Source organism: Carcharhinus amblyrhynchos, chromosome 15 (assembly GCF_965287045.1).
Source record: "Carcharhinus amblyrhynchos chromosome 15, sCarAmb.v2.hapA, whole genome shotgun sequence".
NCBI classification, from domain to species: domain Eukaryota; kingdom Metazoa; phylum Chordata; class Chondrichthyes; order Carcharhiniformes; family Carcharhinidae; genus Carcharhinus; species Carcharhinus amblyrhynchos.
In genome coordinates this window covers 28,431,864-28,457,687 of record NC_137338.1, presented here as the reverse complement: position 1 = coordinate 28,457,687, position 25,824 = coordinate 28,431,864, and the positions used below count along the sequence as shown (strand labels likewise).

General features: G+C 42.8%; 1 protein-coding gene across 3 annotated transcripts in view; it reads right to left on the bottom strand.

Moving 5' to 3' along the window:
• Window positions 1-233: 233 nt before the first annotated feature.
• Window positions 234-25,824, bottom strand: part of dop1b (DOP1 leucine zipper like protein B) — a 136,291-nt gene continuing 110,700 nt past the window's right edge. For all 3 annotated transcript variants that reach the window (XM_080203680.1, XM_080203681.1, XM_080203682.1), the window contains exons 30-37: window positions 25,343-25,492; window positions 22,027-22,088; window positions 13,230-13,358; window positions 9,444-9,580; window positions 8,436-8,485; window positions 4,734-4,883; window positions 3,289-3,418; window positions 234-1,368 (exon numbers count right to left, since the gene is read on the bottom strand). In XM_080203680.1, the coding sequence (XP_080059806.1) occupies window positions 1,090-1,368; window positions 3,289-3,418; window positions 4,734-4,883; window positions 8,436-8,485; window positions 9,444-9,580; window positions 13,230-13,358; window positions 22,027-22,088; window positions 25,343-25,492 (1,087 nt within the window). In that variant the 3' untranslated portion in view covers window positions 234-1,089. The remainder of the gene's footprint in view (window positions 1,369-3,288; window positions 3,419-4,733; window positions 4,884-8,435; window positions 8,486-9,443; window positions 9,581-13,229; window positions 13,359-22,026; window positions 22,089-25,342; window positions 25,493-25,824) is intronic.

Here is a 25,824-nt window from a genome sequence, read left to right as displayed (position 1 = left end):
CCTTCCAGCTATTAACTTAAAAAAAATTTCCAGTTTTCACGCAGAATGTAACAATTAACTTTTTATAAAGAAACAGATTAGAAAGTCTTTTTAAACCAACACAAACAGGGATGTGTGTGTGTGAACACTGTGAATGCATTAAAGCATGCATAGCAATGAAGGTAATTAAACCTGCAAACGTAATATAATGATCTCCAGGCAAAACTGTGGTATAAAAAGCATTCAGATTGTAATCCTGTATTGAGGTTCTGGATTTTATTTTGTGACCAGGTTTCTATACTTGGCATGTACATTCACAGTATTAAGTTTGCAGATTGAAAATAAGGCTGTAAACAAAGACTGATCCAGTTAAAGCAACAAGAACATTCCCTTCTTCACACTCTTAAGTCTACATTCTCATTGGGATATATTGTGGAGTTTGTTTTCTCTGTTGTTTGTTTCTCTGTTGCCATTTAGTTTGGTGTAAAAAAATTGAGCAGTTTGAGAGTTATTTAGATACAAAGGGGAGTGCGCCATCTGAAAATAGATATTTATACACTATGTTTATATATATACACACACAGACACCGTGAAGTCAATATCTGAAAAAATTAACAGTATTGGATAAACTAATGTCAATACTTCCCATTACAGGTACCATATATTTTCAACAAAAGACCCATAACAGAAGAGAGACAGTACAAGTTAGCTCGAAGGCCATTGTCAGCCTGAGTGAGAGGTGCTCACTCGGCCTCTGAATTTCATCTGTAGTATTTAACAGCACGGTAACCAGGACTGTTCCAGTAGCTGCAGGGTAATTAAAGGATTGGATTGGCCCCAGTAGGCGAAACCATTACCAGTTTATCACTAACCAACAGAAATTAATACTGCCCTTCACCACAATCAAACCACTCAAACGACGGTGCAACAAAAAAAAAACAACATAATGGAGTTCCTAAACTTCAGGTTTCAAAATGCTTCAGGACTCAGCTCTTACATGATGGTTAAGACATCAGAAGGACATAACTTCTTGTACATGACTTCCATGACAACTTTGTTCAGTCAGTAACGATGGTTTCACTGCCATAAGCAAGAGACAGTCCATGGAGTTCAATGTTCTATCACCATTTCCAAAAAGTCACGTGCAATATTTTCTTCTATCCTTCGTAAAACAGCGTCGCTATCAGTGGCTGGTTCCATTAGAGCAGTCAGGTTGCGAAGACCATGTGCATTTAGTTCTCCAACAGACCTGTTCGGCTGAATTTTAAAGTTGTAGCTCAGTATTCTGAAAAAGTGTGCAAGCGTATGGATGCTGGACACGGATTGTTGAGTCAAGAGGGGAAATTCATACACATCATTGGATGCAATTTCTTCTGGGCAGCAAATGTCCTGCATTAAAGAAGATGATATTCCTTTTATTACAATTACTTACATCTTTTGAACACAAGAGTGAGCAGGCAGCCAATTTCCAAGAAACTTAAGCCTGTGGATGCAAGACTGATCTCCACTCATGCCCTCCTTTGTGAAAAGGCATTTCACCTCCACCTAGAAAACTGAGGCAACGAACACTGAACTTTCAGGCAGAAACTTTAGTCCTATCATAAGGCATCACACTATCAATACAGGAGCACCCTACACTGTCTGGGAGGCCTACTTTCTGTATTTGCAGAGAAATAGAATCCATATTGCATGGATAATGATCACTGACTGAGAACAAGTTTCAAGGGCATTTATAATAGCACTTACTCACTAGTTCCAGAGAACGTACTTGGAGCCCTGGACATCTTTCACCATTGGACATGCACCAACAAATAAATTAAGAAAGCTGAAGGAACAAAAAAGTAACAAGCAGCTGTCCAAAAACTGCAAAGAAATTAAATTAAGATGCTAAGCTGTAAGCACATTGATGAAAGCATGCCCTTGCCCAGAAAAAGGTCACAAAAGCTGGATCAAAGTTGCAAACTTTCAAACTAGATCTGAGGTGCTTGACCAAAGCTCTAACCAAGGCCTCCCAATTCCTTCTGGTTACTGAAGTGTAATAATTAAAAGCTTTCCTTGTGTTTTCTTAAATTTAGAATGGACAATCAGATCTAACTGGGACAGAGTCAGACTGCAAATTCTGCCTTCCTGTTCATGGCTACACGAAGGGGAGGAAGCTCAAAAGGAAGATCGAGACTTTTACGTGACTACATCCAATTAATCAACGGGAATCTGTGGTTTTGCCAATGTTTACCCACTTTTAAGGGGTTTAAGTTGGGTCTATTTGTGCCACAACACTGGAGGGAGCACTTGCTGTACATGCACAATCTCAATATCAGTGTCAACTGCTGCATGAAAACAAAGTTGGCTTGACACACACTAACAATACAGCTCTGTCCTTTACCCAACTGTATGTTGTGTCCATTTCACCCACCATTTATTAACTGTTCTCTCAGCAAAATATTGATGAATCAATAAATGCTAAAGAAACAATCAAGAAATTTCAGTAAACAAGGTTCACAATGAACCTCAAGACAGTGGAGAATTTATTTGGTAAAAATTAAGTTAAAGTTTTTTGAATAAAAATGAAGAAATTTGTCATCTCATGTTGGATTCAAAACAATATCTCTGGGAATGAGATTTGGATTCTCATCCAACTGATCTACCCTCTGAACTGAGTGGCTTTATGCACAAAGCCTAAACTCATTTACTTTGTTTATTGTCATGGTCTGATTTGTTATGGATTATAGCAAGTTAATTGGTATTCAGTACAATGGGTCTGTTCCCTCCATAGACACAACCATTTCATAGAATCTTTACAGTGCAGAAGGAGGCCATTCAAGCCATCGAGTCGGCACCGACCACAATCCCACCTAGGAACCCTTCATATTTACCCTGCTAACTCCCCTGACACTAGAGTTAATTTAGCATGGCCAATCAACCCAACCCACATCTTTGGACTGTGGGAGGAAACCCACACAGACATGGGGAAAATGTGCAAACTCCACACAGACAGGTGATCATAATCCAGAAGGCTGGAATTGAACCTGGGTCCCTGGCATTGAGAGACAGCAGTGCTAACTACTGGGCCACCCCTCAATAGGTTAATTCCCTATCACAGCACTAACCTCACTCGATGATGATGCAAATAGGCAGTTTCACAAAACTAAATTTCATGTAGTAATTCTGATATGTATAAATAGAATCACCCTGCCACCATAATCAGGTATAGTCATGCAGGGGCAACCGTATGCTGAATGCTCGTGTTCGACTGTTCTTGCTGCAGTTCCAGTCTGTGACAGGAGTTACAATGACAGGAAGAACATTTACCCCATTTGTTTGATCCAGGATATCCAAAATCCGGACAGCACATGGTTTATATGCCTGGGACATGTCCACAACATCCAGCTGTGGGCTGCAATCTTCAGCATCCACCTCAGGAACAAAAGCCCACCTGTACCTAAAAAAAAAATCAGGTAAGATTTTCAGTATTGGCTATGGCAAAATTGGTGTCACTTGCATCAAGAAGGGATTGATTCAGTGAATAGGGGTCGGGTCGACGCAGGAAAACATCAGTGTGGACTCAGAACTGTGGCATGATAGTAGGAACTTAATTTCAAATCAGCCTTGAAGTGAGAGAGATTCCTGAGAGGTTACATTTCCTCAGAAATTGAGAGCCAAAACGTGGAAAAGAAAAATCAAACACGAAGGAAAAGAAATGGGGGCATATAGCTGTCAAGTCTGTTGACTTATTCAATAAACTCATATCTGAATTTTACATTAACTCCATTTCTGGGCAGCAAGTATGTATGTATTATGTTTAATCCTAATTGTATATATTACAAATTATTGAAGGACATTGTTTGTGGGGGACAGGCAGGAGTGAAGGATTGGGTACAATTTTTAGGCTGGTCTGAAGAGGGGATTCAAGGTAGCAAAGAATTCAGCATTAATACCAGCTTCATCAGTAAGTGTTCACTGATGGAGAAGAATAGAAGGAAGCCACTTAGTCCATCAAGTCTGCACCAACCGCAATCCCACTCAGGCCTTAACCGCTTAACCCCACCTATTTACCCTGCTCGTCGTCCTGACACCACAGGGCAATTTAGCATGGCCAATCAACCTACAGCAGACATCTTTGGAGTATGGGAGGAAACCAAAGCTCCTTGAGGAAACCCACATAGACATGGGGAGAATGTGCAGACTCCGCACAGATAGTCACCCAAGGCAGGAATTGAACCTGAGTCCCTGGCGCTGTGAGGCAGCAGTGCTAACCACTGTGCCACAGTTCCACCCAGAACAAAGTCACCAAGAAGAGCAATATCACCAAGAGGTGAATGTTGGTGTTTGGCATTAAATAAAAAACATGATGCTTGCAGTTGAATAGCCTGTGAGTACTCATTGCCAAGGTTTATACATGCATAATGGCCAATTGGATGAAGTACCAGAAAAATGCAGGCGTCCATGGAGCAGTATTTCACGAATTAGTCTATACCTGGATTCATGGCTCCTTTCATCATCAGATAGCTCAGTCTCAGTTTCTCCAGACTGACCTAACTGCACTTCAATTCTCATTACATTTCTAGACTGGGCTCTGAAAACAAGAAGTTTACCACTGGGGTTTTTTTCTATAACTACAAGAGAATACAGCATTTTGGTCAAACACACATTTAAGAAGCATTAAGACAATGACGCACATCAGTAAAATAAAAGCAGCAGCATTTTTATTAGTCCCAAGAGTCTTGAGACTAGTACATCCCACACTATAGACTTACATTTGGAATAAAGGCATTGCTTCATGTGGAAAACCAAGTGCTGTATCCAGAAATTTACAAGCAGATAAATACATGTCAAGATCGTTCTGCTCCATGTTTAACAACAATGTTCTATTTCCATTGTTAACTGTAGATTTTTGGCCCGCTTTGCTGAAAAACAGAAGTCAGTTACAGTATCACTAAATGCAGAGTGCAGTCAAATTCCTGAACACAAACACAAAAGCAATTTTCCCTGCGTTGCATGGAATTTTCTTCCTTTGTTGACTGGGAGGTATTGGCTCCTTGCTAGGTTTAGGGTTGGAGACAAACCTGCAAGCCCGAGTACCCCACCACAATGGCAATTAGACAAGTGCATATCTTGCCAGAGTGTGCTGCACTTTAAGGCTGACCCTGACCTCACCCTTCTCATGAAACCAGAATTTTTCAGCAAGTCCAACATTCACCATCAGTGACAATTCCCCTTTTGATTCAGCTGGCACCCAATGTTGAGATTTTGCTATTTTAAGCTAGAATCAACCTTGCAACAAACTGACTCGCTAACAAATTAATTTAATATTCTAAATCTTGCACTTTCAATCCACACTTTTAGACTGTATCTGTCTCCTGATCACCAGGATCCTTTGGTGTCTGTAATAACTTGAGGCAACGCGGTGTGGCAAACAATTAACTAAAGAGTTTATTTGATAAGTGTGTGCACTAAGGATTCAACATCACAACTCAGAAGTCTACTAACAACGCCCTGACTCCAAAAGAAGCCCTCCAGCCCCGTGACTGCTCGCTCTCGCTCCTTATTGGCCCAGGTTTGTGCGCTCACGCTCCATTGACTCCAACCCTGTCATGTGACCCACAAAGGATTGCCCCTTAAAGGGGCCACACCTTTACCGCAATCTCTGATGACACTCCAACTTATTACACCAGTTGCAGCTCTACCAGTACTACTTTATTTGACACCAAACGTGGCCTTTTGATATATCTTCAAGTTTCCTGGGCCCAATCACAGCTTTCATTCTTCTGACTCTGCCATGGTTGAAGTTGCTGATATTATTTCAGCTGGCAGAGGAAATTTTCCAACTTGACTTTCACTTCTGCTAGGTCCAGCTATATATCATGCCACTTCCTTCTTTGTTAAAAGGCGGAACACTTCAGACTAGTCTCTGCTGGACCAAAATAGGTAGCGAATAAAGCTTAGTCAACTACTCAAAAGTCTCTTATCAATTCTTTCACACTGTGCTCTGATCAGTCTGCTTTGTCTTTTACTCATCTCTTTACCCTTGTGACTTTTACACAATTCTGCCACTTGATGTTCTGAATGGTGACAGAGATGATTTGGGAGGACCAGGTGCCAGCTCCAAGTCTGAGTCACTTTCACCCCTTGGGTAGTTTTCAGACCTCAGGCTTTGTCTGGTTATATTTTGCCTCACATGTGGATTCTGGTTCTTGATCTTTAGTTACACTTTCTGGGTCAGATCAGGATCACATTTCATTTGTTTTCTGTAGGAATTTCCCATTTCTTCTGCACCTTGGACAGCAGGATGGCATAGTACTTAGCACTGCTCCTCTCAGTGCCAGGGATCTGGGTTCAATTCTTGCCTCGGGTGACTGTGTGCAGTCTGCACGTTCTCCCACTCTCTGCATGTGTTTCCTTTGAGTGTTCTGGTTTCCTCCCACAGTCCATAAATGTGCGGGTTTGGTTGATTGTCCATGCTAAATTGCCCCTTAGAAAGATTAGCAGGTTAAATAAATGGGGTTACGGGGATAGGGCCTAGATGAAAATGTTGTTGATACAGTATCGATGGCCAAATGGCCTCTTTCTGCACCGTAGGGATACTATGATTCTCTTGTTCATTTGGAGTCTGCACTATGTAGAAACTTGGTTCCTGTGATTCCAAATCCCTTCCTGCTGAACCCTCACTGTCTCTCCCAAATTCAGCTCAGACAGGGGTCAGGTACCTCGACAAAAGTACAGTTTCTGCTTCTGCTGTCTCAGTTTGTGCAGGCCCTGCACATTTTGGCTCACTAACAATGGAAACAGCAGTTGGAAGTTTCGTTCTTAAAGTTTATTTATTAGTCACAAGAAAGACTTACATTAATATTGCAATAAAGTTATTGTGAACTTTCTGTGGTTGCTACACTCCAGGGCCTGTTTGGGTCAATGCACCTAACCAGCACATCTTTCAGCATGTGGGAGGAAACCTTGTTCTTACTCTTCTCCCTTTAGCTACAGATCAATGTAATGGAATGTCCCCAAAACCCAGCAGGACCAAGGGTCTGTTCCATCTGCCTTTGCCTTCTTAGTCCTGCTAGGTTTCAGGTATATTCCATTAGAGGGCATTGATTCATCTCTAGCTCAGTTGCTAATGGGAGAAGACTAAGAACAAGATTTCTTCCCAGACTGAAAAACATGCTGGTTAGGTGCGTTGACCCAAATCTTTCATACACGATTTCTTTCTTTGGGCTGCAGCAAGCTTTCAATTTTGCCATTTCTTTCAAATGATTTGGTTTCTTGTCACTTTGAAATATGAATACATAGTAAACTTCAAGGGCTTCTTCCCTTGCTATGCGAAGAGAGATGGAAGACTGTACGTAGGGATGTTTCTCATCACTGCCCGTTGCTGTGAGGCACAGCTTGAACTGCTGCTATAATCCCCTCCAGTTCTTGGTGAGCCTGCCCTCCAAACCGAGCGCTGATAGTGGTTTCAGGACCTCCACTGTTGCATTTGATTTTCTCCTGACAAATATAGTGTCTTCATGACGCACGCCAACCAACATCATTGCTGTTGAACGAACTTTATCGATCACATATTTCTCTAACACGAACACACATCTGCAATGCATCTGAAGCCTTCTCCCGGCCATCTTCAACATGTGCTATCTGACCTTCAACCCCCAGGCCCCATATGTAGTACAGAGTGCACCGTATAGTATCTAATACTGGAGTCCACAACTGCACTCAGCTATCCTGACAATGACAAATATTTGACTCAAACAGGGATAAGGCAAATCATCATAGAATCCTACAGTGCAGGTGGCGGCCATTCAGCCCATCGAGTATGCACTGACCACAATGTCACCCAGGCCCTATCCCCATAACCCCATGCATTTACCCTAGCTAGTCCCCCAACACTAAGGGGCAATGTAACATGGCCAAGCCACCTAACCCGCACATCTTTGGACTGTGGGAAGATACTGGAGCACCCAGAGGACACTGCATAGACGCGGTGAGAATGTGCAAACTCCACATAGACAGTGGCCCATCTGGGAATCGAATCCCTGGCACTGTGAGGCAACAGTGCTAACCACTGTGCCACCCACTCCAAAGACCAACTGCAGGAAAACAGTGAGCCTGACGTGACGAGCCTAAGAGGAGATGTAGTGCCTCAACTCGACAATCTGGATCTTGTTTGCCTCTCCCGTGGGGACCATGAATTGGATTTTGAAGTTTTGTTTTTGGAACAAGCAAGGAATGGATTTGGGTTTGCCCAGTCCCTGCTGAGCAGTTTCTTTGTAAGTTTGAGGAATGAGTAAAAAAATAGAAAAAAGGGCCAAGCATTTATTTACTGGGCGATCAGCAACACTTAGCATGGCTCTCAGTTAAAAACGTCAAATTAGGCCGACCTCAATCTCCAGTTTGCTAGTTACTCTTATAAACACAGCCAAAACAAATAGTTCTGAAGGAGTGAGATTTCAAAACAAGAAACTTACTTTGAAACAATTTCAAGTAACTCCTCTTCCAACTGCATGAACACATGAATCTAAAGATAACATTAGGAATCAAAGTATTGGTATATCATTAACATTCAAACAGTACATTAATTTCTATAATTTATAAAAGATAGTCTTATAACAATAGGCAACTCTGACCAACTCTACCACTCGGATACTTAAGTAACTACAAAAGCAAGCACACTGAAAAATTATAGAGCACAACTTATTCCAGTTGGCATTAATCAAGCTACAGAAACAAACCTAATCCAATTCAGGAAGGGATGTGTGGAAGGGAACAAAAATGACCTAGAAATTGATTTCTCCGTAATTTTACTTAACAAGACTAAATTAGTCTCAAGTTTATTAACGCCCTAAGAAAATGTAGTTAAAACAAAGAAAACAAAAATCAGGAAATAGTCAGCAGGTCGAGCAATGAAAGGTCACCTCAACCTGAGGCATTGGGCAGAATTTTACCTTGCTCGACCCAAGACCAAAAAGTCCTGCCCGAGGTCAAATGGACCTTTCCACAGTCCACTTCTCGCTGGTTCAGATTCCCCTGGCGGGCAGGGTGGTAGAATTCCAGTGATCAGCTCTATGGGTGGTATTTTACAGCCTCACTTGTTATTGAAGCTGTAAAATCCCACCCAAGGTCAATGGACCTTTTCATGGTCTGCCCCTCACTCGCTCCGATTTCCATGGCAGGTGTGTTGATAAAATTCCAGCCTATTTCTCTCCACAGATGCTATCTGACCTGCTGCGTACATCGAGCCTTTCTTTGCTAATAGTTCAGATTTCCAGCATCCAGAGCATTTTGCTCACATTAAAGGAGAAATTATTTACACTCATAGCTTTCTTCAGAACCAGCTACAATTGCAAATGCAAAAAAAAACAATTCTAATATTCTCAATTAATTACTACTGAGTAAATCTTGCATTTGGGCATGTAACCACAAAATGTGATTCAGTCAGCCTGTCAAGCCAAAGCTATTGGACTGACTTCTCTTACCAACTCAGTCACCATGATAGGCCAGAGTGAAGTCAGATGTTGAGGAGAAATTCTCATCAGCAGCACTCTGAAGGTCAGAAACATTTGGGCAGTAACAACTGATGACATCCCCACACGAAGAGTTTCTGTCATGCGCTCTACAAATAAAAAAGGGTATGAAAATGTTAGACCTGCTGTGGATGACGTACTCATTATAAGCAGATTAAAACTTTTGCTCTTTGCAAAATGATTTTTTTTTTGGGCCAGATGACTCCATGACATCATATAACCTTTGCTCATGATTCACGAAATAACACTGTCATAAATCCAAAACATCGCCTTGATCTATTTCCTGATCATTCTCTCAGGAGTTCAATATTTACTGCTCTTGAAACTCAGCAGCCCAACGAGCTGAGTGAGTATTGTCGTTCCGTCCACCAGGCATACACAACAAAATGGTCTCAATAACACCAGCTCCCTGACTATTTGCCCTGTTTCTTGGGGGATAAGCTATTCAGATTTAAATGACTTTAACATGCTATTGGTACAATCTTCAATCACCTCAGATTCTACCACCCTCCCACCAAGTGAACTCACCTCTCATACACTGACCAGCCCCTTGTATGCACCCCCTCCTCCATTCTCCTCTCCTGCCCGCCCCACTCTGCCTACCAACTCCTTGTACTTTCTGGAGACAAGTGCGCAAAATGGGAAATTATTTCATTCTTTGGATTCTCTAACAGAAGCACGATTTTACCTTCTTTTCCTAGAATTATCAATGTTGCGATTGACCTACCAAAGGTAAATTGCATGTTTCTTTCTTTAAAGCATAGTTTACATAGAATCACAGAACATTACAGCACAGTACAGGCTCTTCGGCCTTCAATGTTGTGCCGAGCTACGTCCAATCCCAAGATTAAGCTATCCCCTCCCTATAATTCTGGAGTGCTCCATGTGCCTATCCAATAGTTAGTAAACTTTTAGATCATTTTGAAAATATATTGGCTCACAAAACCTTCTGTATCCCAAACTCGAGAGTCTATCTCCATACGCTCTTCAGTGTAGAGCTACATCATTGCGGAGAGGTGCCTGGGCCCTTATAATACCCATCGAGCTAAAACTTGTTAAAAAGGCTATCTGGAGGATGGCAATGTCCTTTGATGGTACATTTATTTCAGAAAAATTTTGATCATTTCTTCAGACCTATTTAAGTGTCTGTGACCGTCGTTCTCAAACTTAAGTGAGAGTGATCATCTGATGAGTATGTCTCAAAAAGTGGCTAGCATTATGATCAACTTCACCCCCACCCCATAGTGTTAACAGCCCCTGTAAAATATAATTGGAGATCAACTAGAAATTGGAAATCCTTCCTCTTTTCCTTCCTCACTGGAATGTACTTGGGTATAGTTCTTCAGGTGTGCACCATTATAATTCAGATGACCAGAGTCAATTACCCTACTGCTGAAATGATTCGAGGTGATAATCATTATTGATAATGCCAGTTATGTTTTGTTTGGTGCAAGACTTGACAGATGCTAATGTCTGAGCAGTAATATTAATATGTAGCAGTATTACCATGACACTCAGGAGAGGAAGGATTATCTTCCATTGTCATTCTCTAGCTGCGCTAGTCAATGCGCACAAGCATGTGTGGACCCTCTGCCATGTAGCCCCATTCTTCTAAGATCTATCTGCTGGATGGTCCTAAACCTCCTCTGGCCAAATCTCTCTTCCTGCCCAAGGTTTCCTTTATTATACTTAGCGTCCATAATAAAGGCTATGATTTAATCCAATCTCTTATTTGACTGGTCCAATTACAACAGAAGTCACCAAACCATCTGCCTGCCCAAGGCCATGTCAATCCCTCAGGATTTCTGCATCTCCACATTCACACAACCATTTCTAAACATTTCCAATGCTAGTGTCAGGCCTTAGCTCCCAGTTACTTAATCTTGCGTCTAACTCACATCCAGCTTACTGAGATCCTGCAACGCTGTTTATCTGCCAACTCCCACACAGCAAGCCATCTGTTTTCACACACTGCTAAATTTCTGCTGCAGCTTATTTTTAACCATTGGTTCCTTTTACATCTTACACAGGCTAATACTCAGAGGACATGTCTTCAAATCCCATCATGGCAGCTGGTGGAATTTAAATTCAATTAATAGATCTGGAATATAACAAAGCTATTTTTTAGTCACCAATATGGAGACTATCATTAACTGTCAGGGAAACCCATCTGGTTCAGTAATGCCTTTCGGGAATGAAAGCTGCAGCCTTTACCCCACCCTGGCCTACATGTGACTCCTCCAGGTGCTCCGGTTTCCTTCTACAGTCCAAAGCTGATTAGGTGCATTGGCCATGCTAAATTCTCAGTGTACCTGAACAGGCGCCGGAGTGTGGTGACTAGGGGATTTTCATGGTAACCTCATTGTAGTGTTAATGTAAGCCTACATGTGACACTAATAAGTAACCTTTAAACTTTAGATCCACAGCAATATGGTTGACTCTTAACTGTCCCTCTGCAATGGTGTGGCAAGCCACTCAGTTCAAGGGCAGTTAGGAATGAGCAACAAGTACTGGAGGGCCAACAAAGCATTTGTTTAATGAAATTAAGTCCAAACAATAGTTTCCCTTCATAAAACCTCACAGCCTCTTTTACCCAAAGTATATCACAAAGAGGCTGAAAAGTCTATTTAAATATTACAATTAAAAGTGAAGCAGTGTGCAGCAAATTAGTTTTCATCAATTAACACAAAACCCAGTGCAAGGTTTTTCCCCGGGATTCTTATACAAAGTTGGAATTTTCCAGCTCCCCGTAGTGGAATTCCCACAATGGAGGTGGCTCACCATTGGCCATTGGTGGGTTCTCCAATTTTGCCAAAGTCTACAGTGTTTGGCTTGGCTCGTTAATCATCAGGGAACCCCCAGTGAGGGTCAACATCCGCAGGAACGTGAGATCCCACCGGTGGGCAGAGCTGGAAAATCCCATCCAAAGTAGTCACTTTTTCAAATTCAGGCTAATCCAGCCTGGTTTAACAGGATAGTCGTTGACAGGATTCTAGCATTATAGCTGAACAAAGTTCTTACCCAACATCCACAGATGCAAAAGTTCCAGCAGAAGTCACCAAACAGTGACAGGGAGTGTGAGAAACTATTTGCGCTGGATGGAGAGTCTTGGAGCAGGGGCCATTGCCAAAAAATTAGAACCAGACTTTTCAGGGACTAAGTTAGTAAAGAACTCTTCACGTGAAGGATAATCAGAGTTTGGAGCTCTCCTCCACGGCAACAAACTGAGATTGGCATATTGTTGTTCCTAAAAGGCATCAAGGGATATAGGCAAAAGGTATGTATGTACATAGATTTAGGTTGCAGATCAGCAATGACCTCACCGAATGCCAAAACATGACTTTAGAGGCCAAATGGCCCACTCCTGTTTTTGCATTGTATTTCCTAACAGTGGTTAAAGGCTTGAAGTCCAAGGACATTGAAGCTGCTCCTATTGTCAATAGTTTTTTTTTAAAATGTGTCATTAATAAAATATTGCTCAAAAGGAACAAAAAATGCCAAAATTTATCATAAAAACAAAGTGCTGGAAAAACTCAATGGGTCTGGCAGCATTGATAGAGCAAGAAACAGGGTTTACTTTGAGTCCAATGTGATTTCGGAATCCCACTTTTTTTTTTCAAACAGCCCAGATTTAATTTCATTAGGAAATACATCACCTTACACCAAATTGGTTGCTGTCACTTTTCAGTTTGAGCAAAAATAGTTTTACCATTTATCATTGCAAAGCTTATTCATCACCTTGTATGAGTGGGAGGTACAGATGATATTGGTCAAGTTCACCGCTGAAGATTGCAAAAGCTTGCCGCTTCACCAGCATTGCTTTCTGTTCATAATTAGGAAATAGTTTCAAAGAGCTGCTCTGCATGCCTGAAAGGGAGAAAATATTAATTTAATAGAAAGCAAAGAACCAAATAGAAATAAATGTGATTTATTGCAAATTATAGGGGACATTTTGTGTCGGAAGGGTGGCAGTGAAAGAGGGGACATGTTAACAAATGAACATTAACTTCATTCCTGAATTGGTAGGAAGTTCATGAACCTTATTTTATTCATATTTAATTCTTATAAAGAAGAAACTATAACAGTAAAAGATGATTAATTTTATGTGTTTAATAATGCTTTGCATTTGTGAATTATCGGAAACACATTACTTGGAAATAAAGTCAAGTCATTTGTACGTTATAATGGCCTTTTTAACTGCTTTGCTCCTGCTAATGATTTGATCTCTTTCCTAATCTCTCCAACTAGACCCTTCATGAGGGTGTCACAGTGGCTAGCACTGCTACCTCACAGCGCCTGGGACCGGGGTTCAATTCCAACCTTATGTGGAGTTTGCACATCCACCCCCCCACCCACATCTTGCGTGGGTTTCCTCAAGGTGCTCTGGTTCTATCCCACAGTCCAAAGATGTGCAGGTTAGGTGAATTTTCCATGGATAATGTTAAGAGCAGAGGGGCTATTGCATTATTGGTAAAAGAAACCATCACTGCAGCAATTAGGGTGGATATCTTAGAAGGTTCTTCAAATAAGACCACATGGGTGGAGCTTAGAAATAAAAAAAGGGTGATCACTTTGCTGGGATCATACAACAGGCCTCCCAACAGTTAGAGGAAGATCGAGAAGCAGACGTATAGGCAAATCGCAGAGAGGTGCAAGAGGAATAGGGTTTATAGTAATAGGGGGTTCAGCTTTGCCAATATTACCAGGAATCACCTTGGCGTGAAAGGATTAGACAGGGTGGAATTGTTCAACTGCATCCAGAAAAGCTTGATGTGCCTGCATGTAGGTAAACCTATTAGAGAAGGGGCCATGCTAGACCTAATCCTAGGGAATGAAGCTGGGCAAATGTCACTAGGTGAGCATTTTGGGGTTAGGGACCATAACTCAAGTTTTGAAGTTATTATGGAAAGGGATAAGGATGATCCAGAAATCAAGTGTCTGAATGGAGGGTTTGGGGGGGGGGGGGGGGTCACGACCAATTTCAATATCATTACACACTAATTTGGCAAACATAGACAGGGAGCAGCTCCTTGCAGGTAACTCTATATTAGGAAAGTGGGAGATTTTTAAAAGTAAAATACTGAGCCAATGTGTTCCTTGAAGAGTGAACATCAAGGGCAGCAAGTGCAGGGAATCCTCAATGTCAAAAGGGTATTGAGGACTTGATACAGAAAAAAAATGAAGCGTATGGTACATACAGAGAACTAAAAATAGGACAGGCACTTCATCAATAGTGTGTGTGCGTGCGTACGTGCATGCATAGGGGATGTTAAAAAAGAAATTAGGAGGGCAAAGAGGGGCCACAAAATATCATTGGCAAAAAAATTAAAGAAAACCCTAAGGCATTTTATAAGTACATTAAGAGCAAGAGGATGACCAGGGAAAGAATGGGGCCCATTAGAGACCAAAGGTACATGGAACCAGAGAATGTGGGTGAGGTCTTCGCTGAATATTTTTCATCTGTATTCACTGAGGAAAAATACATTGTAGCTGGAGCTTTCATTTGGGATGAAGTTCCAGGGCACGTTACAATTAATTAAAGGGAAAGTATTAGATGTTTTAGTGGGCATAAAGGTGCATAAGTCCCCAGGGCCTGATGTGATGTGTCACAGATTGTGATAGAAGGCTAGGGAGGAGATTAGGTTCTGAGGAATAGGATCAATCAATACCCTGAAAGACAAGGACTGATCAGACATAATCAGGATGGATTTGTTGGTGGGAGATCCTGTCTAACTAATTTAATTGAAGTTTTTTGAAAAGGGAGCTAAAAGATATTGACAAGGATAGTGCATTTGGTGCAGTTTATGTGGATTTCAGTAAGGCCTTTGACGAGGTCTCATAGGGAAGGCTGGTCCAAAAGGATAGAGCCTGGATCCAAGGCAAGTTGGCAAATTGGGCCTAAAATTGGCTTTTTAATAGAAGGCAAAAAGTGATGGTGGAGGGTTGCTTTTGTGATAGGAAGCCTTTGACCAGCGGAGGCCTGTGCGCTGAGAGCCTGTTTGTTTTATACATTAATGACTTGGACGTGAATGTAGAAGGCATCATTTGAAGATGAACAAAAACTAGTAGATTTTTTGAGGAGGATAATCTTAGGTTACTGAATGACATTGATCAGCTGGCAAGTTGGGCAGAGCAATGGCAGGTGGAATTTATTGATATGTGAGAGGTGATGCATTTTGGGAGGTCTAATAAGGATAGAATATACACAATGAACAGTAGGACCGCAAGGAATATTTAGGAACAAAGGGACCTTGGTGTACAAATCCATTAATTCCTGAGAGTGGCAGCACAGGTAGATAGGGTGGTGAAGGCATATGGAATAGAACACAGAACATAACAGCGCAGAACAGGCCCTTCGGCCCACGATGTTGCGCCGACCAGTTTTTTTTAAAAAAAAACACTGACCCACTAATCTAAACCAATCCCTTTTCGTCCATAAACCTATCCACAGATCTCTTAAACGCCCCCAAACTAGGCGCATTTACAACTGCAGCAGGCAGGGCATTCCAGTCCCTCTCCACCCTCTGGGTAAAGAACCAACCCCTGACATCCGTCCTATAACTACCCCCCCTTAATTTAAAGCCATGCCCCCTCGTGCTAGCTTTCTCCATCCGAGGAAAAAGGCTATCACTATCCACCCTATCTAAACCTCTAATCATCTTATACGTTTCAATAAGATCCCCTCTTAGCCTCCTTCTTTCCAGCGAAAACAACCCCAAATCCCTCAGTCTCTCCTCATAGGACCTCCCCTCCATACCAGGCAACATCCTGGTAAACCTCCTCTGCACCCTCTCCAAAGCCTCCACGTCCTTCCTGTAATGTGGGGACCAGAACTGCACACAGTACTCCAAGTGCGGCCGCACCAGAGTTGTGTACAGTTGCAACATGACGCTGCGACTCCTAAATTCAATCCCCCTACCAATAAACGCCAAGACACCGTATGCCTTCTTAACAACCTTATCTACTTGATTCCCAACTTTCAGGGATCTATGTACACATACACCTAGATCCCTCTGCTCCTCCACACTATTCAAAGTCCTCCTGTTAGCCCTATACTCAACACATCTGTTACTCCTACCAAAATGAATTACCTCACACTTCTCCGCATTAAACTCCATCCGCCACCTCGCGGCCCAGCTCTGCAACCTAAGTCACCCTGCAAACTATGACACCCTTCCTCACAATCTACCACACCTCCGACTTTGGTGTCATCAGCAAACTTACTAATCCACCCAACTATACCCTCATCCAGATCATTAATAAAAATTACAAACAGCAGTGGCCCCAAAACAGATCCCTGAGGCACACCACTCATAACCGAACTCCATGACGAATATTTACCATCAACCACCACCCTCTGTCTCCTATCTGCTAGCCAATTCCTGATCCAAGTACCTAGATTACCCCCAATCCCATACATCTGCATTTTCTGCAGAAGCCTACCATGGTGAACCTTATCAAACGCCTTACTAAAATCCATATATACCACGTCAACTGCCTTACCCCTATCCACCTCTTTGGTCACTTTCTCAAAGAACTCAATAAGGTTAGTAAGGCACGACCTACCTGCTACAAAACCATGCTGACTGTCTCTAATCAATTCATTACTCTCCAAATAACATTACTCATTAATTCATTACTCTCCAAATAACTATAATGCTTCCTTTCATTAGCCAAGGCATAGAATATAGGAGTTTGGGGGGGGGGGGGGGGGTGGTCTTAGTACAACTTTATAAACATTGGTTAGGCCACAGATAGAGTATTGTGGACAGTTTTGGTCACGACACTATTGGAAGGACATGATTGCAATGGAGAGGATGCAGAGGGGATTCACCAGGATGTTGCCTGAGATTGAAAGTTTCAGCTATGAGGAGAGACTGGAAAGACTGGGGCTGTTTTTCCTGGAGCAGAGGAGGCTGAGGGGATGAAGAGGGATGGGCAGCTCTTATAGAGATATCCAAAATTATGAGGGGGATAGATAGGGTAAATTATAAAGAATTCTACATCCATGGCAGAGGTCTCTAAAACAGGAGGCATAGTTTAAGGTGAGGAGTAAACGGCTTAGAGAGAATCTAAGGAAATATGGACATGCTTCTGAGGGGCAGGTATTCTCATGGCATTTAAGAAGCATTTGGATGAGCACTTAAATTGCCAAAGCTTAGCAGGCTAAGTACTGGGAAATGAGATTAGTATAGATTGGTATTTGATGGTTGGCCGAAGGGCCTGTTTCCGTGCTATGACACTCAACATGCACATTCCAGATAAAAAGGAAGCACAACTGCTTAACTTTCAAATCAGTATCAAGCTGTTCCTATTGTAGCAAGTGCTTCAGGCCAAAGTAACAGAAACATGACAGGAAACGAAACTGTGAATATGATACTCATGTGGTCTTAAGTCATGTCCTCAGCGGTGTCACAAACAGGTGTGGAGCTTTCTATCACAAGTTGTCCTTTATTCTTATTGGCTCAAGGAAAAGGGGGAACAACAGACAGGAGAAATCCAACGGCTTGTAATAATGGTCGTCAGTGCAAAATGATAAAGTGTGGGCATGAGTGTTCAATGATTCGCCATCTCAAGTGAAAGCAGGTGATGAAGGAAACAGACAGGAAGAAAAGGCCCAACATTACACCAGAGGTACGGTCTCTGTCCAAAAGGACAAGGGGGTAAAATGATTCTGTCTTTTCTATAAATTGTCATCTATATACTTGTGTATTGGTTCTTGCTTTCATTCAAATATAGATCACTGATACAAATTATTTGGTGTCAGAGCTGAACAACTGGTTTGATCAAAGAATCTTGACAGGATGGTACGGTTGCACAGTGGTTAACAGTGCTGCATCACAGTTCAGGGACCCAGGTTCAATTCTGGCCTCAGGTCACTATCTGTGGAGTTTGCACATTCTCCCTGTATCTGAGTGAGTTTCCTCCGGGTGCTCCAGTTTCCTCCTATGCTCCTAAGATGTGCAGGTTAGCTTGACTGGTCATGCTAAATTGCCCCTTAGTGTCAGGGGATCAACAGGGTAAATATGTTGGGAATGGGGATAGGGTCTAGGTGGGATTGTTGTCAATGCAGATGCGTTGGGCCGAACGGCCTCCTTCTGCGCTGTAGGGATTCTATGACACACCTGCTGGATATGTGACTATTGATGTCCAGTTAAGGCTGAAGCGGACAGTTCACAGCCACTCTCAAGGACAGTTGGTGATGGCTAATAAACACTGGCTTTGCCAGTGAAACTTCCATCACGGGTGAATTTTTAAAACAGCAACAAATTACATAAAAAAAGTATTTAAGAATGTGTATTACAATGCAATTAACGTTGCTAATTAAATCTTCATCTAGATGTGAAAAGGAATCTATTCAGCATTGCAGTGCTTTGATGACTAACTATCCAATGGCAGGGGATCCACAGCTTCTGAAGAGAGTATGCTGTAAGCAGGCATGGGCAACACTCAGGAATTAATATTATACACCCTGGGCAGCACGGTAGCACAGTGATTAGCATCGTTGCTTCACAGCTTCAGGTTCCTGGGTTCGATTCCCTGTTTGGGTCACTGTCTGTATGGAGTTTGCACATTCTCCTCATGTCTGCGTGGGTTTCCTCCGGTTTCCTCCCACAGTCCAAATATGTGTGGGTTAGGTTGATTGGGGATGCTAAAAATTGCCCTTAGTGCGCTGAGATGCATAGGTTAGAGGGATTAGTGGGTAAATATTGGGGATGTCAGGGTAGGGCCTGGGTGATTTTGTGGTCGGTGCAGACTCGATGGGCCAAATGGCCTCTTTCTGTACTGTAGGGTTTCTATGATTTCTTATGGCTAAACAGTGCAATTTAGCCCCACAGCTGCTTGGTGGAATAGAGCAGAAGTTGTATGGGCCGTAGGATTAACAATATTTGTTTGTCAATCCAACACCAGGTTTCTTTGCCAGTTGGTGAGGCGTTAATCACGCTCTTAATTCATTCACGCCCCTTTTAAGCCTGGTGACAATATCCTTTCTCACACTTTCTCCTCGCTCTGATAGCCTCTCCCACCAACTGCATATTCGCAGTTTCTTCTTCCAGTCCCTGATTGAGAGAGAAAGGGATGTTCCTCTCTGGAAGCTGAACACTCAGGAGTCCTTGAACTAACATCTCATCATTCAGCACATTCTTGTGGGCAGCTGATCAGCCATTTATCACTGGGAACCTGATAACCCTCAAGTCTGTTCCTTAAACAGCTGTACGCAGCCTTCAGTTTTGGCACCAGTAAACGGAGTAAATCCTGAGCGTGCTTTTAACATTCCCACATAAGCTTCACCATGATCAACTGACACCCTGGGCAGAATCTTACCCTCACCCGAAGCAGGCATCAGGTGGGATACCCACCCATCTCACCAATTAAAACCCGGAAGTGGCCACTTAATGGCCTCTGAAGGACATTTCCCCACCCAGCCTCAATTTTTAAGCTCGGGGGAAGGGGGGTGGGTGTGGACACGGGTATGCAGGTAGGGTGAGAAACTGACATTAAACGTTTTTCCCCCTGTCTGGTGAGAAGTTGCATGGCATCTCACTCTGAAGGCCCCTCAAATCGAGGTGCTCTTCCTCCAAGGACATTGAAGTGTTGAAGTTCCAGGACCCCTTGCCCTGCACTCCTACCACCCAATTGCCCCCTTTCCAACTCTCCCCCGACACCTCCTACCCTCCTGTTGCTGGGATCCCCGGGACTTTCCTTTTCAATGGTCCCAGGACTTAATCCCGGGCAGAGCGCTGCAGTATCACTTCTGTAGGGCTGTATCTGGCCAGGTTCTGCGGCCTGAGCCACAGAATCCCTAAAGTGCGGAAAGAGGCCATCCAGCCCATTGAGTCCACAATGACTCTCTGAAAGAGCACCCCACCCAGACCTTCTTCTCCGCCCTATCCCCGTTCCCATTTACCCTGAATAATCCATCTAACCTACATACCTTGGCACACTAAGGGTCAATTCAGTATGGCCAATCCACCTAATCTACACATCTTTGAATTGTAGGAGGGAACCAGAGCACCCAGAGGAAACTCACGCAGACACGGGGAACGTGCAGATTCCACACTGACAGTCGCCCAAGGCCGGAATCGAACCTGGGTCCCTGGCGCTGTGAGGCAGCAGTGCTAACCATTGTGCTGCTAAACTGATTGGCCAACACCTCTCTCAGGTGAGATTTCCTTCCAAGGACAGATGGAAGTCCCACACTCACTGGCAACCAATGCTCAAGCCGACGTTAAATGGTAGTGAGGGCTTACAGCCAGCGCATTAGGTGCTAATCACTCGTCATCTTTGCTGTGACATAATTGCACCACTGACTGTCACCTTTTCATTAAAATACCAGCTCACTTTCACACACAAATGCAACAGTGTTCTTAAGACACTGCTGCTTAGAGATTATTCAATCAGGCCTAACATACAAGAGTTGAGGATTGATGTTTAAAATATAGTCAATTGTTGGCAGGATTATGGAGTTGCCAACTATCCAGGAATTTCAGATCCATCTCCAGGTAAGTACGTGCAACCCTGAAGAAAAAAAATCATCAGGACATTAGAAAAATAGTATGTCAGTCAGTGTAAGAGGGAGAGAGAGAGAGAGAGAGAGAGAGATATGGTTGTTTGCCTGACAGTCAAGCATCATCCCATTGGATAACGAGTCTTATTGTTTTCCAATTGGCGTAGGTAGGGAGTGGACGTGTTGGCCGACTAATGGCTGGACCATAATGGCAAGGCATGTGATGAAAAAGAGTTTGGAGAAGATTTCAACATCCTAAATGGCCTTCCTATGTGGCCCAATATTCAATTTAAAGTTTATTTATCGGCGTTACATGTAGGCTTACATTAACACTGCAAAGAAGTTACTGTAAAAGTGCCCTAGTCGCCATAATCCTGCACTTGTTCAGGTACACGGAGGGAGAATTTAGCATAGCCAACACACCTAACCGGCACGTCTTTTGGACCGTGGGAGAAAACCGGAGGAAACTCATGTACTCGCAGGGATAATGTGCAGACTCCACACAGACAGCAACCCAATCTGGGAATCAATCCCAGGTCACTGGCGCTGTGAGGTAGCAATCCAAACATGTGCAGGTTAGGGAGATTGGTAGTGCTAAATTGTCCCTTAATGTCAGGGGGGTGAGTTAGGGTAATGGGATTGGGCCTGGGTGGGATTGTGCTCGGTGCAGACTCGGTGCAGACTCGATGAGCCGCCTCCTCCACTGGATGAAATGTTATGATTCTAACCACTGTGCCACTCATTCCCGCAGTAAAGACAGAACCAAAAATGGTAGCTGAACAATCAGTATGATAATAAATATCTCGGCGTCGGTAATAATGGACAGAATGCTTTCAACAAAATTTCATATAACAGTTTTACATTAGATCCAACACTGTGTAAAGTCCTCTTGTAAAGTATTAATAATTACTAAGTCAAGCCAATTAACACATTCACATTTAAATTGCAACACTGAGGGTAAATTTAGATTAGCAGTCGTAACATTCTGTTCTTAAATGGCAGATGTGCATAATGAAGGAGACTTACTCATCAAGTCTTTGAACATGGTTTTCTCGTGTGTCAATAGATGGTCAATTATGGATTTCCAACTAGGAAAACAGAAACATGCTTTAAGTATTACTCTTCCCCCGCCCTCAGGACATTTCACTACTTGGTCAAAGGAGTAGGCTGCTCTCCTCGTACCTGGGTTAATATTTGTCCCATCACCAAGAAACACTGTGGTTGTTTACTGAATTCCTATCTGTGCAGCCTTGCTGTGTGACAATTTCTCTATTAAGTTTATTCATTAGTCACAAGTAAGGCTTACATTAGCACTGCAATGAAGTTAGTGAAATTCTCCTAGTTGCCACAGTTCAGTGCCTGTTCAGGTCAAAGAACAAAGAACAAAGAACAACCCAGCACGGGAAACAGGCCCTTCGGCCCAATGAGCCCACGCCGCCGCATCACCCTACACCTATTCTACCCTGCGTGTCTACGAATGGAACCCCTAACTTAGCCAGATTCAGGGGAGAATAGTGTCAATTTGGTAAAACCAATCAGCCTAACAGCACATCTTTGGGGTGTGGGAGGAAACCGGAGCGCCCGGAGGAAACCCACGCAACCACAGGGAGAATGCGCAAACTCCCACAGACACAGGCCCAAATCCATGTATCTGCACAGCTAGCAGTGCTAGTCACCGAGCTGTTGCGGCGCCCGTCTACCGGTCCAGGATCAAGCACACACACCGACATGAAGTACTAGGCCACTCCCGGAACTTCCAAGAGCAGCCCATGCACGACCCACCGTGTGCATGCCCCTCGTTTGACACGAGGTGGACCTCCACCTGCAGAATAAAAATGCACCTAACCAGCAAGAATTTCAGACTGTGGGAGGAAACCGGAAGAAAGCCATGTCTATATTACTAAAGTCAATTTTTAAAATAATTCTTTCACAGAATGCTGGCATCACTGACTAGTCAGCATTTCTTGCCCATCTCTAACTGCTCTAAAATGAGCCAGCTGCATACATTTGGTGTCCTATTACCCACAGCGTTGTTAGGAAGGGTGTTCCAGGAATTTGACTCAGCAAGAGTAAAGGGACTGCAATATATTTCCAAGTCAGGATGGTGTGTAGCTTGGAGGGGAACCTCTAAGTGGCGATTGATGTTGTCACGTCCTTTGAGATGATAGAAGCCAAGGGTTTGGGAGGTGCTGTCAAAGGTGCTTTGATGAGTTGCTGCAGATAGATGGTACACACCTCTGCAAGTGTGCATCATTGGCTGAGATAGAGAGTGTCAAAAGGTGGCAAGTAAATATTAAAAGGGGGGATTGAATACTGAAGGTGGTGATTAGGGGCTGTGGGTGTCAACGGGGATGGACGATCTTCAAATTACTTGATTGCCTCTAAAGCGAAACAATATCTGTAGATTCTGAGTGTAGCTATATGAATGCAAGTTATTTCTTGAATTCTATCTATTCCTATTCCACCTCCAATCTTTAATACCAAGTCTTTCCTTAAGTGCTAAAATAACAAATATTGACTACAGCAAGAATAGATTGAAATAAAAGGGAATATCTCATGTCCCGGCGTTTGACTTTATGAACTCTATGGGCAGAATTTTACAACCTCTTTACGCCCATTTTATGGCGAGGAAATGTAGTAAAATTGGGTGTAAAGTTTGAATGGCACCCGTTTTATGACACTCGGATTTCTGACACAAATCAGCCTCTCACCGGAAATGGGCAAGAGGCTAATTGATTTAAATGTATTAACATACTGTTTTGCATGTGTTTAGCAAGCCCAACACTCAATCATCCAGGCTCGCTTGCCTTTATGGCCTCACCAGGAGGGGTTCCCCTCTAGCGAGGAAAACATCTGCTACCCAGGAGTGGGGAACAGTCATGTTGGGCTCACTAGTGGAACCAGGAGCCATTGAGGGTCCCCCCCAAGAGGTGAAGTGCAAGGTTGGGTTGCCCCTTGGGTAGTCCCAGGCTGGCAGTGCCACTCTGGTATTTAGGCATTGCCAGCCTGGTACTGTCCACAAGGCATGAAAATGTGCCCAAAAAACAGACCTGGAATTCTCCCATTTTCAGACTAGCTGGACACTTAGAAAACTCAAAATTCCACCCATTATGTTAAGGGCAAGTAATTTGATACATACTTTGGAAAGTACACCTTTAATGGCTCAGATTTAGGGTCATAGAGTCATAGAGGCTTACAGCATGGAAACAGGCCATTCAGCCCAACTTGTCCATGCCACCCTTATATTTTTTTTTAAAAAACCCCTAAGCTGATCCCAATTGCCCTCATTTGGTCCATATCCCTCCGTGTAACTATCTCAATGCTTTTTAAAAGATAAAATTGTACCTGCCTCTACTACTACCTCTGGCAGCTTGTTCCAGACACTCACCACCGTCTGTGGGAAAAATTGCCCTTCTGGACACTTTTGTATCTCTCCCCTCTCACCTGTGCCATCTAGTTTTAGGCTCCCCTATCTTTCTTTTCCAAAAGATTTTACTGAAGGTCAAACAAGAGCCATTTGTACAAGTACATTGACGGGCTGCATTCTAGTCAAATATTTTAGCCTGTCATTTGGAATAAAGTTAACTTGGAAAAAAGTACATCATTTATAACCCATCTTTACTTACTCTGACTTGCAGGTAAAGTGCTCCAATATCAGCTTCACTTAGAACAAATAACAACTGTCTGGATGTTAATTTTTTTCCCCCACTTAACTCAGTCTTTTGAAAATGGGTTTTGCAACATTTTAGAAAATATCTTCTACATTACACTTTCATTTTTAACTTCCAAGTTATCAGATCCTACAGACTGAGGTTACCATAGTGACAAATATAATCCAGTAAGGTAACTTTTACTGGAGTTCTGGTGGGTAAAGGTTTTGGCTTCTCAGTTGGAAGAAATCACCCGCTGCCTGTAACAGCAAATGGATAGTACTGTGAAAATTCATGGATGACATTCAGAGCTTCATTGTAAAGGCTGAGATCAAAACTGTTCTTATCCTCGTGCAAAGAGATAAGGTATGCAGCCTGGTTGATGGCTTTTGTGTAACTTTTCCAACAACTTCAATGACTCCGCTCAACTCTTCATCAAGCAGGTCAATCATTTCCACTGTGACATTTTTCCCATCACCATCTGAGAGGACAAAGGAAGTACTAGAGAGGTTTGTTAAAGCTTTATTCTTGCTGACAGTCAGAAGGTTTAACATAATATTTTCACTTTGTTGGCACAGCAGGCTGTAATTTACCAAAACTGAAAACCATCAAATGAAATTAGCAAGCCCATTTCAAAAACTAGGTGCAAGAGCCTGGATTATTTAACGTCAAAAAAGATACTATTTTCCTACTGGTTAATGCATGACGAGTCCATTTGGAAAAAGAGGGGATCCATGAAGAGATCAAAGACTTCCTTTTTCCATGCTCTCTTAGTGTAAGCATAGCCGCTCAAACTGCTTAGTAACTGAGCACCGGCTCGGAAACTGGGGATGTTGTACTCACTGAGAGGAAATGAAAAGACAGTATTAGCTAAAGAAAGACCACCATGATTAGGACATAATCTCTACACCCAAAATTTAAAACATCTTCACAGTTAAACCAAAATATACACACAGTCACTTCAAAAAAGACAGTAGGACTAGGGGGCACAGCCTCAAGATAAAGGGGAGGCGGTTTAGAACGGAGTTGAGGAGGAACTTCTTCACTCAAAGGGTGGTGAATCTCTGGAATTCTCTGCCCGTTGAAGTGGTGGAGGCTGCCTCGCTAAATATTTTTAAGAAGCGGGTTGATGGGTTTTTGATAAGAGAAGGGATTAAGGGTTATGGGGAGAGGG